At 41.1% G+C, this 13,600-nt stretch overlaps 1 protein-coding gene across 7 annotated transcripts in view; it reads left to right on the top strand.

The window, feature by feature from the left end:
• The window catches only part of PLD1 (phospholipase D1), a 199,711-nt gene that overhangs the window by 176,089 nt on the left and 10,022 nt on the right, over positions 1-13,600 (top strand). For all 7 annotated transcript variants that reach the window (XM_027583301.2, XM_027583299.2, XM_027583297.2 and 4 more), the window contains one exon: positions 7,246-7,399. In XM_027583301.2, coding sequence (XP_027439102.2) covers positions 7,246-7,399 — 154 coding nt within the window. The remainder of the gene's footprint in view (positions 1-7,245; positions 7,400-13,600) is intronic.

The raw sequence follows: 13,600 nt of genomic DNA, 5'->3' as shown, positions 1-13,600 counted from the left end.
TGATTTCATTCGTATGTGGAATTTAAGAAACAAAACAAGCAAAGGGGAGAGAGAGAGAGAGAGAAAGACCAAGAAACAGACGCTTACCCACAGGGAACAAGGTGGGTGGGGGAATGAATGAAACAAGGCGCCTGTTGTGATGAGCACTGGGTGTTATCTGGAAGTGTGGAATCACTATATTGTACCCCTGAAACCAATATTACACTGCATGTTAACTAACTGGAATTTAAATAGAAACTTAAAAAAATAAATTCCCAGAAAAAATAAAGTGTAGTTTCTCAACTATAATTAGATACTTCCTTATCTTCCCTATTCTATGAGAAACTAAATGTTGTAGAGTGTTTTGAAATTTTTTGGCAGTAAATACACCGTTTCCATCTCTATCCTCCACTGAGCAAAGGAAAAAAAAATCTCATATCGAGGAGTAATGAGATTGTCTTATCTGGAACATGATTTGAAAAGAAAGAAAAAGCAATTCTGAAGCCAGAAAATGTATAGGCCACAGTGTGGTGATACATATATATGCGTGCACATGTACACACACACACACGTATACGCACACGCAACACGCACACACCTACCATGCACACATACACACACATACGCGCACTCACACACACACACTCACATGTACACACATACACATGCACGCACACGCACGCACACACACACACACACACTCTCTCTCTCTCTCTCTCAATACTTACATAGGGCATTTAGAAAAGTATCTGAGTCTTCTATCTCTTGCTCTATAGAGGTCAAAGTTCTTTAGGGATTTATTTACTCTCCTATTTCCCCCAGTAAACAAAGTTTCTCTGATTTCCCCCAACCTACCCTGGCCTTGCTCTCCAGAAGCCAATCTCAGAAAATTTTCGTATTAAGTTTGGCAATGACAGTAGGAAAGGAAAAATATTGATGTTTGCTGAAATGGAAAAACAAACAAAGCCAAATAAAATTCAGTTGATTTCTTCAGCAAGATTTCAGAATCTTGAAGTAAATATTGACAGATGTAAATATTTTCCTTTTAAAGGTCATTTGGGCTTTACTTTAAGTATAAATGCAAAGCAGTTTGCAGTAACAGAGCTAATGATTAAATAAGTTGAGTTTTTAAATTGACTTATTTTCTAGAAAGTTCTCGGAACTCACAAAGGCTACAATTTGTTTAGGCTAGCAATAATTGATCAATCTTGTTACATAATTCTTATCCATTTTCTTGAAACCAAAGAAGTGGCCTGGAGAATATGAAGAGGTTTTACTTGCTGGTCTTTAGGGGCTGGATTTCTTTTTCTCCTTCCCCATGGACAAAACAGATTTCCTTTTGTTTTTTGTATCTCAGGGGAAACTCTAAGAGAAGCAGGTTTGTTGCTGCTCTCACACATCAGCCCTGCTTAAATTCATAACACCAAGAACAATATTTCATATTCTCAAAGAGGAGTTTGAGAAGTTAGGTTGAAAATATTTTACAGCTGTTCAAAGAGGTTAAAGTAACCTGTGGTTAAATTTTCTAACATGGCAAATATATGCCAGAATTATTGAATAATTAACAGAAGAAAAACAACTAATTGTTTATTCTCCCTTTCTCCTCACAAGGAAATACCTGCTTTCTCACACTAAAGATCTCTTTTGTGTGGAGCTTTAATTATCCCTTGCCCTGAGTGCCCCTGCTGGTCCTGAAATCTGTGACTAAGTCCACTTTTCTATTCCATCTAAATATTGGCACTTAACCAAACTAACATTTTGTTTGCTTTCCTAAACAAAATAAGGCTATCCTTAAGTAGACTTTGAGCCTATCCTATTGACAAAGCAAAACAGTTTTTTTCAGTGTTCACTAATCCACTAAAAAGCACAAAGGGGAGAATATGAAAATTGAATCAAACAGTGCCTCTGTCCTACAGAACTCAAGGGCTACAGGGAAGGCAGGTATTCTTTCCATTTAACACCAGAAACATCGGGTGGGTATTGCTGAGCAGGGTAAGAAGGTCCAGAGGCAACCAATGAGATTGATAGGTGGGAAGCTATGTAGAGGAAATGAGTATCAGTGCTTAAAGGACAGGCTTGGGAGTGGCTGATCAAAGTCTGTAGTTGAAGGGCTGCCCCAGGAGAAAGGGCTTACCCTTGACCTAATCCCATGGGTCTCAACCCTGGCTACATTTGAGTTGCCTGGGGAGCTTTAAATATATGTATATCATTTAGGGGGAGGTTTATTCAAGTCTGCAATTTACTTTAAAATAGATCCCCCCAGGAGGCGCCTGGCTGGGCTCAGTCTCAAGCATCTGACTCTTGATTTTGGCTCAGGTCATGGGCTCAGGTCATGGGCTCAGGATCCTGGGATCAAGCTCCAAGTCGAGCTCCCCACTCAGCAGGGAGTCTGCTTGAGATTCTCGTTCACTCTCCCTCTGCCACTCCCCCCTCCTCACGCAAGGCTCTCTTTTGCAAATAAAAGAAATATTAAAAAAATAGATCCCCCATAAAAGATGCATTAATGGATAAGGGGATGGAGTGGTACTGGGGGAAAAATACTAATGTCTGGCTCCTACTTCCAGAGATTCTGACTAATTGGTCCAGTTTGGGGCCCAGGCATCAAGGTGTTTTTATTTTTGTTTTTGGCACCAGAATTTTTTTAAAGAGCCTCCTGGGTGCTGCTCACATGCAGTCTGAGCTGAGAACTTCTGAACTGGAGGAACAGGGAACACCAGTGGGTAGAAAGTACTAAGTAGTCCATCTGGGCTTAATAGAAGAGTCCATTTTCCTTAAAAACAACTAAGCTGAAGCAGGGTAGAGTTGGTGTGTTCGTTGTCTGTACCTGCTATGACAAACGGCCATGAACTCAGTGGCTTAAACCAGCACAAATTTATTATCCAGCAGTTCTGTAGGTTAGAAATCCAACGTGGGTCTCCCTGGGCTAAAATCAGGGGGTCAGCAGGACCACGTTCCTTCCTTATAGGCTTCCAGAGAGAATCCAGTTCCTTGCCTTTTCCAGCGCTAGAGTCTGTCAGCAGTCCTTGACTCAGGGCCCTCTTCCCCCATCTTTGAAAGCAGCAATGTGACATCTCTCTGAAGGTTCCCAAAAGTCTCAACCATACTTCTGTAACCACATCTCCCTCTGAATCCCCTTCGCTTTTAAAGACTCTTGTGATTGTATTTGGCTCACCTGGATCCAGGCCAGTCGCCCTGTTTTAAGGCCAGCGGGTTAGCAACCTTCATTCCCCTTTGTCGTGTAACATAACATATTCACAGGCTTTGGGGATTTGAACATGGTCATCTTTGGGGGCCATTATTCTGCCTAACCCAGAAAGATTCACAGTTTCTGAAACTTTTTTAAAAACACAAACCAAAAAGGAAAAGACAGATAAATCTGACTGCCTTGAAATTCAGAACCTATTCATTAAAAAGCACTATAAAGAGAATAAAAAAATAAACCATAAACTGAAAACAGGATATTTGCAACACACTTAAATATTCAAAACCTATAAAAAACTACTATATACCAAGAAACAAAGACAACATCCAAAGGAAAAGGGGCAAAGGAATTGTATAGGAATGTCACCAAAGAGGACATAGCTGAGGCCCATAAACATTTGAAAGATATTCATCCTCATTAATCTAATGAGACAACAGTTTTTAAAAATACCAATTGGCAAAAATGTAAAAGTTGGACAATCCAGGTATTGATGAGGCCATGGAGCACCCGGAACTCCACTCCTAGGACAGAGCCCAGGCAGAGTCCCACATGTGCACACCAGGAAACATATGGAGAGCATAAGTGTGCATCATAGAAAACACTAGAAACAACCCAAACATCCACCAACAGATTTAGAATGAATAAGTCTTGCTGTGCTCATTTGAGGAAAATAATGCGTTATGATCAGACACAGATAAATCCCGAAGATACAATATTGAATGAAAGAAGCAAATCTCAAAAGATTATCTACTAGATGGGTCCATTTATGCAATTTAAAGACAAGTCAAAAGTAAACTATTTCTTTGACTAGGAAAACATGCAGAGCATGATGAACACAAAATTCTATATAAAATCTCTCTTGTGATGGGGAAAGGCCTGCATGGGAAGACACCTGAGGGTTTCTGAGATGTGGTAATGTTCTGTTTTTCAGCCTGGGTGAATAAATTCAGTGATATTTATTTTATTGACTAAATTGTACATATATGTTTTCATATATTCTTTTGTATTTTGCTATATCTCACAATGTTTAAAATGTTCCCTAAAAGCAGACAGAAAATCTAAAAATTAAGTGGTTTTATTTCTTTTTTTAAAAGATCTTACTTACTTATTAGAGAGGGAGAAGCAGACCTCCTGCTGAGCAGGGAGCCCGATGCGGGGCTCCATCCCAGGACCCTGGGATCACGACCTGAGTGGAAGGCAGTCGCTTAACAACTGAGCCACCCAGATTCCCCCAAAATTAAGTGGTTTTAAATTATTGGGGCAATGTCCTAATAAAAACAAGGGATTGCAGTTACCATAAAATGTAACACATAGAATACAAAGCATATTTGTTGCAAACAATTCAAACTCTAAGGACACATATTGAATAAAAGGTCAAAAATCCCTCTTTGCTAGAAAGAACCCACCACTCTTAACAGTTCAGTGTGAATCTTTCTAGAGCCCTTTCTCTTTTTCCTCATATGTTATATAGAAACAGGGTAATAATATATCTGCTGTTCTGAATTTGATTTTCAGAATATGGGACCGTTTAACAATAACAATGGAGATAACATTACACCAATATCTCATTTTCAGCTTCTCATTTATTAAGTCCATCTAAAATCCCCTCGTCCTTTTCTTCTCATTCCTGTTAAATAGTAGCCAACTCACTTACCCTACACGGTTGAGATTCAGTGCTCTGGGTAACTCCAGATGGGCTGCTGATGTACAAGGACCACACTCTCTCTAAGAACTCCAGCCCAGAATGCCAGGAATGTATTCCTTCCTTTGGGATGTGGAGCCCACTGTGGTGGGAGGAGGGAGACTGAGGGAGGGGTGTGAATGTGTGTGTGTGTGTGTGGTGTGTGTGTGCGTGTGGAGGAGACTTTCCTGGGGACCTCACATCCCCAGTTTTCCTGACAGTGAAGAGCAGCAATGTCCACCGAGCCCAGCAGCCCCCAGCCCAAGAGAAGCCTCTGGCGGCCCCGAGGTAGTGCACATCTGCAGTAGCACTGTGGGCACTCTGTTCCCTTCCTCCTTCTGGCTCACACACCTGGCAGGATGAGGAGAGGGGGGTTGTGATGAACCCAGAGAGGAGGCTAGTCTCATACAAATGCTACATGCCAGTAAATTGCCCCTTCCTATGGCAGTGTCCTCTAGATGTTGTAGCCTTAACAGAGTATCTGATAGTAATGCCAATAATATTTAACACTGTAGAGCAGTTTATAAATTAGTAAGTTCTTTCACATGATCTTCTCACAAGATCATGTGAAATATAAGATCTATATTGTGGGGGTGCCTGGGTGGCTCAGTTGGTTAAGCATCTGCCTTCAGCTCATGATCCCAGGGTCCTGGGATTGGGCCCCATGTCGGGCTCCCTGCTCAGTGGGGAGTCTGCATCTGCCACTACCCTGCTTGTGTGCAGTCTCTCTTTCTTCCTCTGTCAAATAAGGAAAATCTTAAAAAAAAAAAAAAACAAAACCTTCTTTAAAAGAAAAATATCTATATTATGATCTCAATTTATAAAAGATCAAATTAAAGGTGAGAAAGATGAAATGACTTTGTCCAAATGAATGCTGGGCCAACTGTGAAGCCCAAAGATATGGCTGCAAATTTTATAGCATCATCAAAATGTAAGCGCATGTGTAAAAGACAATTTGTTGCTAATGAAACAAAGTGTGTCAATCGTTCCCACCTTACAAAGAGCTCCGGTAGTGCTCCCAAATTTCTGGGAGGTGCTCCATCCTTTCTCTTTTACCCAGGGCCACTATGGGGCACCACTCACATCCACAGTTAGCATAGATTTGCATATTAAGTAAAGTACAGGATAGTATTGTGGCAGATGGCAGTAAAATCTCCTTAGGAAGGGCCAGCTTTTTCTCATGTACAACATGCTGCCATTTGGGTTCAGGGCAGGGCTGTACTATAACCTTACACCCTGACTGTCTCCATCCCAGAGGGTCACCTCTTGCTCCTGTCCAGTCCAACCCTTCTGCCGAAGCAGTGGAATGTGTGACTAGGGGAAGAGGAAGAGAAAAGAGCCAGGTTCCTTCTGTAGTTTGTAGGATACCTCAAGGATTCAAAGGCATGAATCCAAAAGCATGAATTAAAAAAAAAAATGAATGCAGAAAAACGTGCTGAGGTTTCTGAATACACAGCAGAGGAGTGGAGAAAACACAGGTTGAACTGATATTAAAATACTTGCCCTTCACATGTGAAAGTCAACATTCTCAGCTTGTTTGGATTTTAAAAATAGAATGGAAGGAAGTTGATACAGAAGCTGTTGGCATGCCACACAAGTGAGGCAAGAGAATGTAAAAACCAAAGCCACTAATGCTAATCCGTATTTGAGAGTGGACTCTTGATTGTGAAGCTATTCTGGGTTTTGACATTCATAATTATATGGCCATGAGTTAAGTCATCAGACTCCGCAGAGTAAGTCTAAAAGCTGACCAAATTGAATCGGTGTGTCTTTTTTCTTTGTGTGCTTAATGATTATCTCAGAATCCTTTGAGCCACCAGATGGAAAATTCAGCTAAAAGTATGTGAAACAATAAGGAAAATGTATTATTTCACATACCAGCAGGTAAGAAAGTTGGCAAGATCAATGACTTGAAGTCCTAGGGTCTTTCTTTTTTCTGCTCTGCTGTCTTCAACTGGTCTGCTTGTCCCCTAGTGGTTACAAAATGGCTGCAGCAGCTCCTGGAATCATGGCCTCATCCAACATCCAAACCAAAATATCAAAAGGCTGGAAGAGACAGCATCCCAGTCTGGTGTCTGTTATTAAGGAGGTAGACTTTTTCAGAAGCCTCCAGCAGACTTTTCTTCATGTCACACTGGCTACAATGATGTCAAGTGCCCATTCCTAAGCCAGTCATGGGTAAAGGTCACAAAATTACCATAGCTGGCTTAGACTGCTCAAGACGCATGCCTGGGTTAGGGGGGGCCTCCCCTTCCCAAAACTCAGCATCTGTTGATAAGCTGAACAAAATTAAGGTTTTCTTAGCAAGGAAGAATTGAGCGGGGAGGGCAACTGACAGTGCTTTGCCGAGAAGATTGTTCCACATCGCTGTTTCCTGTTACAGGCTCTGCCAACATAAACGACCGAAGCATGCTGGGAAAGCGTGACAGTGAAGTGGCTGTCATTGTGCAGGACACGGAGATGGTCCCTTCAGTGATGGATGGAGAAGAGTACCAGGCTGGCCGCTTCGCCCAGGGACTTCGGCTGCAGTGCTTCAGGTGGGCCCCCCAGAGCTGTGTCCCTCTCACGTGGTTTCACTGCGTGGTTTCCCACCCTGAGCGCACATGTCATCCCTAGGTTCTTCTTTGTCTAAAATGGCGTCTCCCAGAGTTTGGGATGCGAATCACCAGTAGTGTGCAAAATGACTTTACAGGGGGCATATTTTCTATTTTAATCATTTTTATTATTTTTATGTGTAATCAAGAAAAATAGCATTTTAAATTTATTCATTGATTTAGGGCCAGGCCAAGTCAACCCCTCTAGTGTCTGTGTTTTTGTTTTTAAGATTTTATTTTAGAGAGAGAGTGAGTGGGGGGAGGGGCAGAGGGAGCAGGAGAGAAAATCTCAAGCAGACTCCAGGCGGGGTGTGGAGCCTGACTGGGGGCTCGATTCCACCACCCCAAGATCACAACCTGAGCCAAAACCAAGAGTTGGGCACTTAACCAACTGAGCCAGTCACCCCTGTTTAAGTTTTTTAAAGTGAGTCCATTTTTTTAAATTATAATAGTCCCAATAATACAGGGATGTAAGAGAAGGTATTAAAGGAGGGTGCCAGTGACTGCTGATGGTGAAGTTTGGAAACTTCAGCCCCAGACACAAAAGATTCTTGATCTTCTCCAAGAAGATGTGAGTTCTGCACTGATCTGTGCTCAAGCTGAGAGAACACTGGGTGGGGCAGCAAGGGCTCGGGGGCCCTAAATGAGTCCTTCATTCCCTTAATGTTTCTGAGAACTCTCCAGGGCTGGGCTCTAACTGGCCCCACCCCAGGCCCTGTAATCTAGTCTCGGTGGTCAGAGTGATCCTTCTAGAACCTAGCCCTGATCCTGTCACTTCGCTCATGGTCCATGGAACACCCCGAGCACTCTCCCACGCCTCGGACTTCGCAGTGAGCCCCCCAGTCCATGATTCTAGAGCTGCATCCACCAGGGATGGGTTTTCCCTGTGGCCTCCACAGTGAGATGCAGCAGTCGGTCCTGATGAGGCTTTAAGCTATTTGGGGAAAGGTGAAGCAGCACAAAATGCTTCACAGCGCCATTGTTTTAACCCTGTTGGTGTGAATGGTGGAGCTTGGACACGGGTTCACTGGCAGGTAGGCGCCTCGTGGGTACTCCGCTCCCTGCAAATGCTCACCACCATTTCCCTCCTATCTAGCCGCCCAGTCTCCAGCTTTTGAGAAGCAAGATAAGCTTCAGTTCCTTCCATTCCAGAGAGGGGTCATTCTGCTCTCTCTGCCCCAGGAGCTCGGCAAATCCAGCCCTCAAAATCTGACTGTCAGTACTTCCTCACGGTTCTTATGACTGTATTTATTGCCGTCGTTACTAATTGTTTTGCCAGTAAGACTTTTTTTTTTCCCCAAACCATTGATATTTCAATTAGCTTCTAGTGTTAATTTGTTTTGTTTAGCGGGGAAGAGATTAAAATTAGTACCCTGTTAATCAGCCTGCTGATTGCCTACTGCAGCATCTACGAGGAAGCAAATATTTCTTTGTGTAAACCAGTCTTTTAGGTTTCGTGAGAACTTAAATATTCTCTTTAAAGTGGTGAGCTTTTTCTTTTTTTAAAGATTTTATTTATTCATTTGTTAGAGCACAAGCAGGGGGAACAGCAGGCAGAGGGAGAAGCAGGCTCCTTGCTGAGCAAGGAGCCCAATGCAGGGCTCGATCCCAGGACCCTGGGATTATGACCTGAGCTGAAGGCAGACGCTTAACCGACTGAGCCACCCAGGTGTCCCACAAGAGGGTAGTCTTTACTGCATCAAATTTCCCAAACCAAAGCCTTTGAAGCGCCTTGTCATGATACTTGCAAACTATTTCTTTGCAAATTTTTAATTGGTCTCTGCAATAGGCTAGGTCCTATTTTCCCTTTGGCTATAATCTGGAGTTCACCAACAATACTTGCATGAACTTAGAACTACTTCCCACTTAAATGGGAAGAATCCTGGACTCAATGGACAGGGCAGCCTGAAGCTATCAGAAGGCTCAAGAGCTAAGGGTCTCCTGCCTCCTGGGCTTTCAGGTGACAATCCATAGAAGGGCACTGGGCCCAGGAAGAGTCATCAGAACCTTCCAGATGGTGGCTCAGGGTCTGCTGGGTGCTCAAGCTGGAGAGGGCGCTTGGAGAGGTCAGCAGCCATGTGATGGAAAGAGCTGATCTGAGAGGATAAAACTGACACAAAGTAAAAAGCTGGGAGTAAAAACAAGAAAAACCCACAGCCTGACAGGTGAGTCCCTGTTTCCAACTGAGACCTTCTGCGGTACAGCTACCCAGACCTGCAGATTCCTCCCTTTTCCTCAAGTTATTTAAGCTGCCATTTGTAGACAACAGTCTTAAAAGCACTGCTGAAATAAATGGTGTGAAAGGTTCTGGGACAGTTGTGAGAAGAGACAGGACCAGGGCAGAGCCAGAATCAGGGGAGAAGCCCTGCTCCAGCCGACAGCAATGCCACCTCACCATGAGAAGATCAGGGTGGCCTTGCCTAAGTAACATTTAAAAATTTTAAATTATTTACCCTGCTTCCTAATATTACTCAGCCATTCTGTCAGATTAGGCAGTGTCAGTGTGAAATCAATGAAATAGTAATGATATTTGAAAACTGTAAGATCGAGGTCAAACTAAATCCAATCTCAATAAAAAGCGTACTATAACGGGTGCCAGCCTGGCTCAGTCAGTAGAGCAGGCTGCTCTTGTTCTCAGGGTCGTGAGTTCAAGCCCCACACTGGGCATGAAGCCTACTTAAAAAAAAAAAAACACACACACACACATTATGACACCTGTGTCCATGTTCATCTTTAATACGGGTTGGTTTTTAAAAAGGGGGAAGATGTAGGGCAATGCGAATAACAAAGTAAGTCCAGCTCTGCTTTCATCTTTCTGTTCAGTTTCTACAATGGGTGGATCCATTAGAATTTCTTCACCAATTTTCTTTGTTGCCAACACCTCGGATGTTCGGTCCTTCGTATTTAGTGAGGAACCCTTTGCTGGGTGGCACAGCTTTCACTGCTACTGGAGTTGCTAGGTTGGAGTGGTATTTTGATAAAATCTGGAGAATATCTTCTGGAATGGTAGTCACTTCTGGAGGTGTAGGTGTTCTCAACAGATTCTCATAAGAAATTACAGGACAAGAGGGATCCACAAAACTCTCAAAACACCTGTCTGAATTTAAAACTAATGATGTACAGTCTTTCATTTCCAAATCATTTGATGAACTATTTGTTTTTGATAATGGATAATTTGTGGACCCCAAAGCTGTACTGTTCTTTGTAGAAGGAATTTCCAAACCAGGAGTGCAGAATGTAGGTGCCAAGGGAGAATCCATATTGTCAGCACCATTTTTTTTCAACTGCTGGAGGCCAGAAGTGGCAAAGAAATTATCACTGGTCATTGGTTCTGGTTCTATGGCCTCTTCACATTTATTCTCCTTCATATTTTTAAGTCCCATTGTGTAATCTTCATTTAAACACAGAGTACAGTCAGAGATGTTCTTTATAACTTTCTAAATGTATAATAATGATAAAGGTGTAGGTGGTTCTGATTACAACCTATTTTTGTGGCAGAAAATTTGGCAAATACAGTTAAGCAATAAGAAAATTAAATTCATCTGTAATCCCACTGCCCAGAGCTAGCAGCTTTAACATTTGCTATCATTCCCCTTTGTTCAGTACATATATATTACTATACTGTATTTCTTTTTTAAAACATAATTAGGAGCTTGCAGTCCTAGGAAGTTCTTTATTATTTAAATAACGTTACATGGTTTTGTGTCATTAAGTATTCTTCTATAACATTTAATGGCTGCATTGTATTACATCATGTGAGTATGCTGTGACTCCTTTAACTAATACCTCACTGATAGTCAGGTTTTTCATGGATATAAAAAAGTAGATATAGGGATGCCTGGCTGGCTCAGCTGGTGGAGCGGACTCTTGATCTTGGGGTTGAGAGTTCAAGCCCCATGTTGGCTGTGGAGATTACTTAAAAATAAAATCTTTAAAATAAATAAGTTGATATATTTGTAGATAGCATCTTATTTCCCTTCTTGTTTCCTTAGCTAAATCCTGACTATGGAATTTCTAATCCAAGGAAGTGTGCTGCTTCCTTTACCCTCTGACTTCTTGCTGTCTTGCTAGTAATGCTCTCAGGGGCTTATTCCTCCTGTCTTTACCAACACTGAGTTCTATTATTTTATTTAATCTTTGCCAATTTGTTGGATTTCAAGTGGAATTTCATTAATTTGTATTTTTGAGGGTTCAAAAAAATGTGTTCGTTAGCCATATTGTTCTTGTAATTGTTCTTTTAGAAATTACCTGGCCTATTCATGTCTTTTGTCCATTTTGTTGGAATGTTTCCCTTTCTTTGAATGATTTAGAAGTAATTTAAGTATCTACGAGGCTAATTCTTTTGTCACACTGGTTCCAAATCTGATCTGTCAGTTGCCTTTGAATCATATTTAGAGTATTTGGGGGCAATTCAAAATCTTATTAATCAAATCTATCCAGGTTTTTTGCCTCCTTTTCTTGCATGCCTAGTACAGTTTCCCCAACCCAAGATCAAATACTGTATTTTCTTCTAGTACTTATTTGATACTGCTTTTTACATTTAACATCTGCAATTTATTTTAATGTAAGAAATGAGATAGGGACTCTAACATTCCCCCTCCCCCACGCAGCCTACCAGTTGATCCAGAACTGAATGATGTGCAGTACTCTTTGCCTAACATGCAGTGCCTTCTTACGATACACCGCGTTGCTATATATCCTTACTCATCTCTAGTCTCTCCATCAGGTGCTATTATAATCTGCTTACTTGCATCCCAGTGTGACACCGCTTTAATCATTGTGGCTGTGTGCTTTAATACTGCTTCTTGCCACCCCACTTCCCAAATCAATATTCTTTGGCAGAATAATCTTGGCTACTCTTAAACATTCACTCTTCCACATGAACTTTAGAATTATTTATTCATGTTCTCTTCATTTTTTTGGTTGGTATTGTTGAAATTACAGATTTGTAGATTAATATAAAAAGAATTAACATTTATAATGTTGAGTCATCCTCTTGAGGAACAAAGTATAGGCTTCAATTTATTCAAATTTGTTTTGAATTTTTCTTTAATAAAGCTCTAGGGTTTTCATTAATGGGGCTGTTGCTCTTCAGGAATCGTTGGAGTTTTATTTTAACTTTTTTATGCTGATCTTATACATTTCAGGCTAAGCATATTCTTAGGTGCTTTTATTTTACTGACAATTTTCAGACTGTTTTAAAGAGGCATTTGTTCGCGAACAATCATTTTTCACTTTGCCCCAATGGCAAACACAGCTAATATATTAAAAAGCGCCAAAAAAACCTCATGTTGATTTTATTAGGAAATGTTCTCAAAGATAATATCGGGGCCTAGGATACAGCCATTTTCTCACTAAAAAAAAAAAATGCAGCTTCAATCCATTTTCCATCTGGGTTATTTTTGAATAGAAATAGACACATTTCAATGTGAAATCAATTCTAAACAGAGTCAACATCAGGGTACTGCACTGAATGTCGCAACTATATGCCAAACAGTTCATTAAGTCCTGCAAAATTATCCAACCCGTACAGATGTAACCATCACTCAACAGAAACCATTATCCACCCAAGTAGAGCTCAGAATCATATTAAGCAACAGACATGAGGAATGGAAAGACCAGGAACTATTTTCTGCAGTTTTCCTCCTGTTCCACTGATGCATAAACAATGAACCATTAAATAATTCCCATTATACACACCTACATTAAATCAGATGAGTTTTCCCTAACCTTAGTCCCCAAAAAAATATCCAGAGAATTTCATCTTACTCTGCATTTTAACATGAGAAAACTGACAGGGAAAGTAATTTATTACTAAAAATTACCTGTGGTAGACTTATTTAAATACTTTTTCTACAAACAAGCTCTTAACTTATAATTTGGTGGACACATTGTGTCACCTCTTGTTTTTAAATTAAAAACAAAGTTACAGAAGTGTTCTTTTTGCTAAGTTTTCAGCTGGTTAGACCTGATCCCCATCAAAGGCAATGTTTTAATTGATGTATTGTCATAACTTGCATGCTCCTTCAGATTTGCAGCAGATTTTGCATTAGGTCTTTTTTTTTTTTTTTAAGATTTTATTTATTTATTTGACAGAGAGACAGTGGGAGAGGGAGAAGCAGGCTTCCCGCCAAGCAGAGAGCC

Source organism: Zalophus californianus, chromosome 1, assembly GCF_009762305.2.
Source record: "Zalophus californianus isolate mZalCal1 chromosome 1, mZalCal1.pri.v2, whole genome shotgun sequence".
NCBI lineage: Eukaryota > Metazoa > Chordata > Mammalia > Carnivora > Otariidae > Zalophus > Zalophus californianus.
This window is presented reverse-complemented; position numbering and strand designations above follow the sequence as displayed.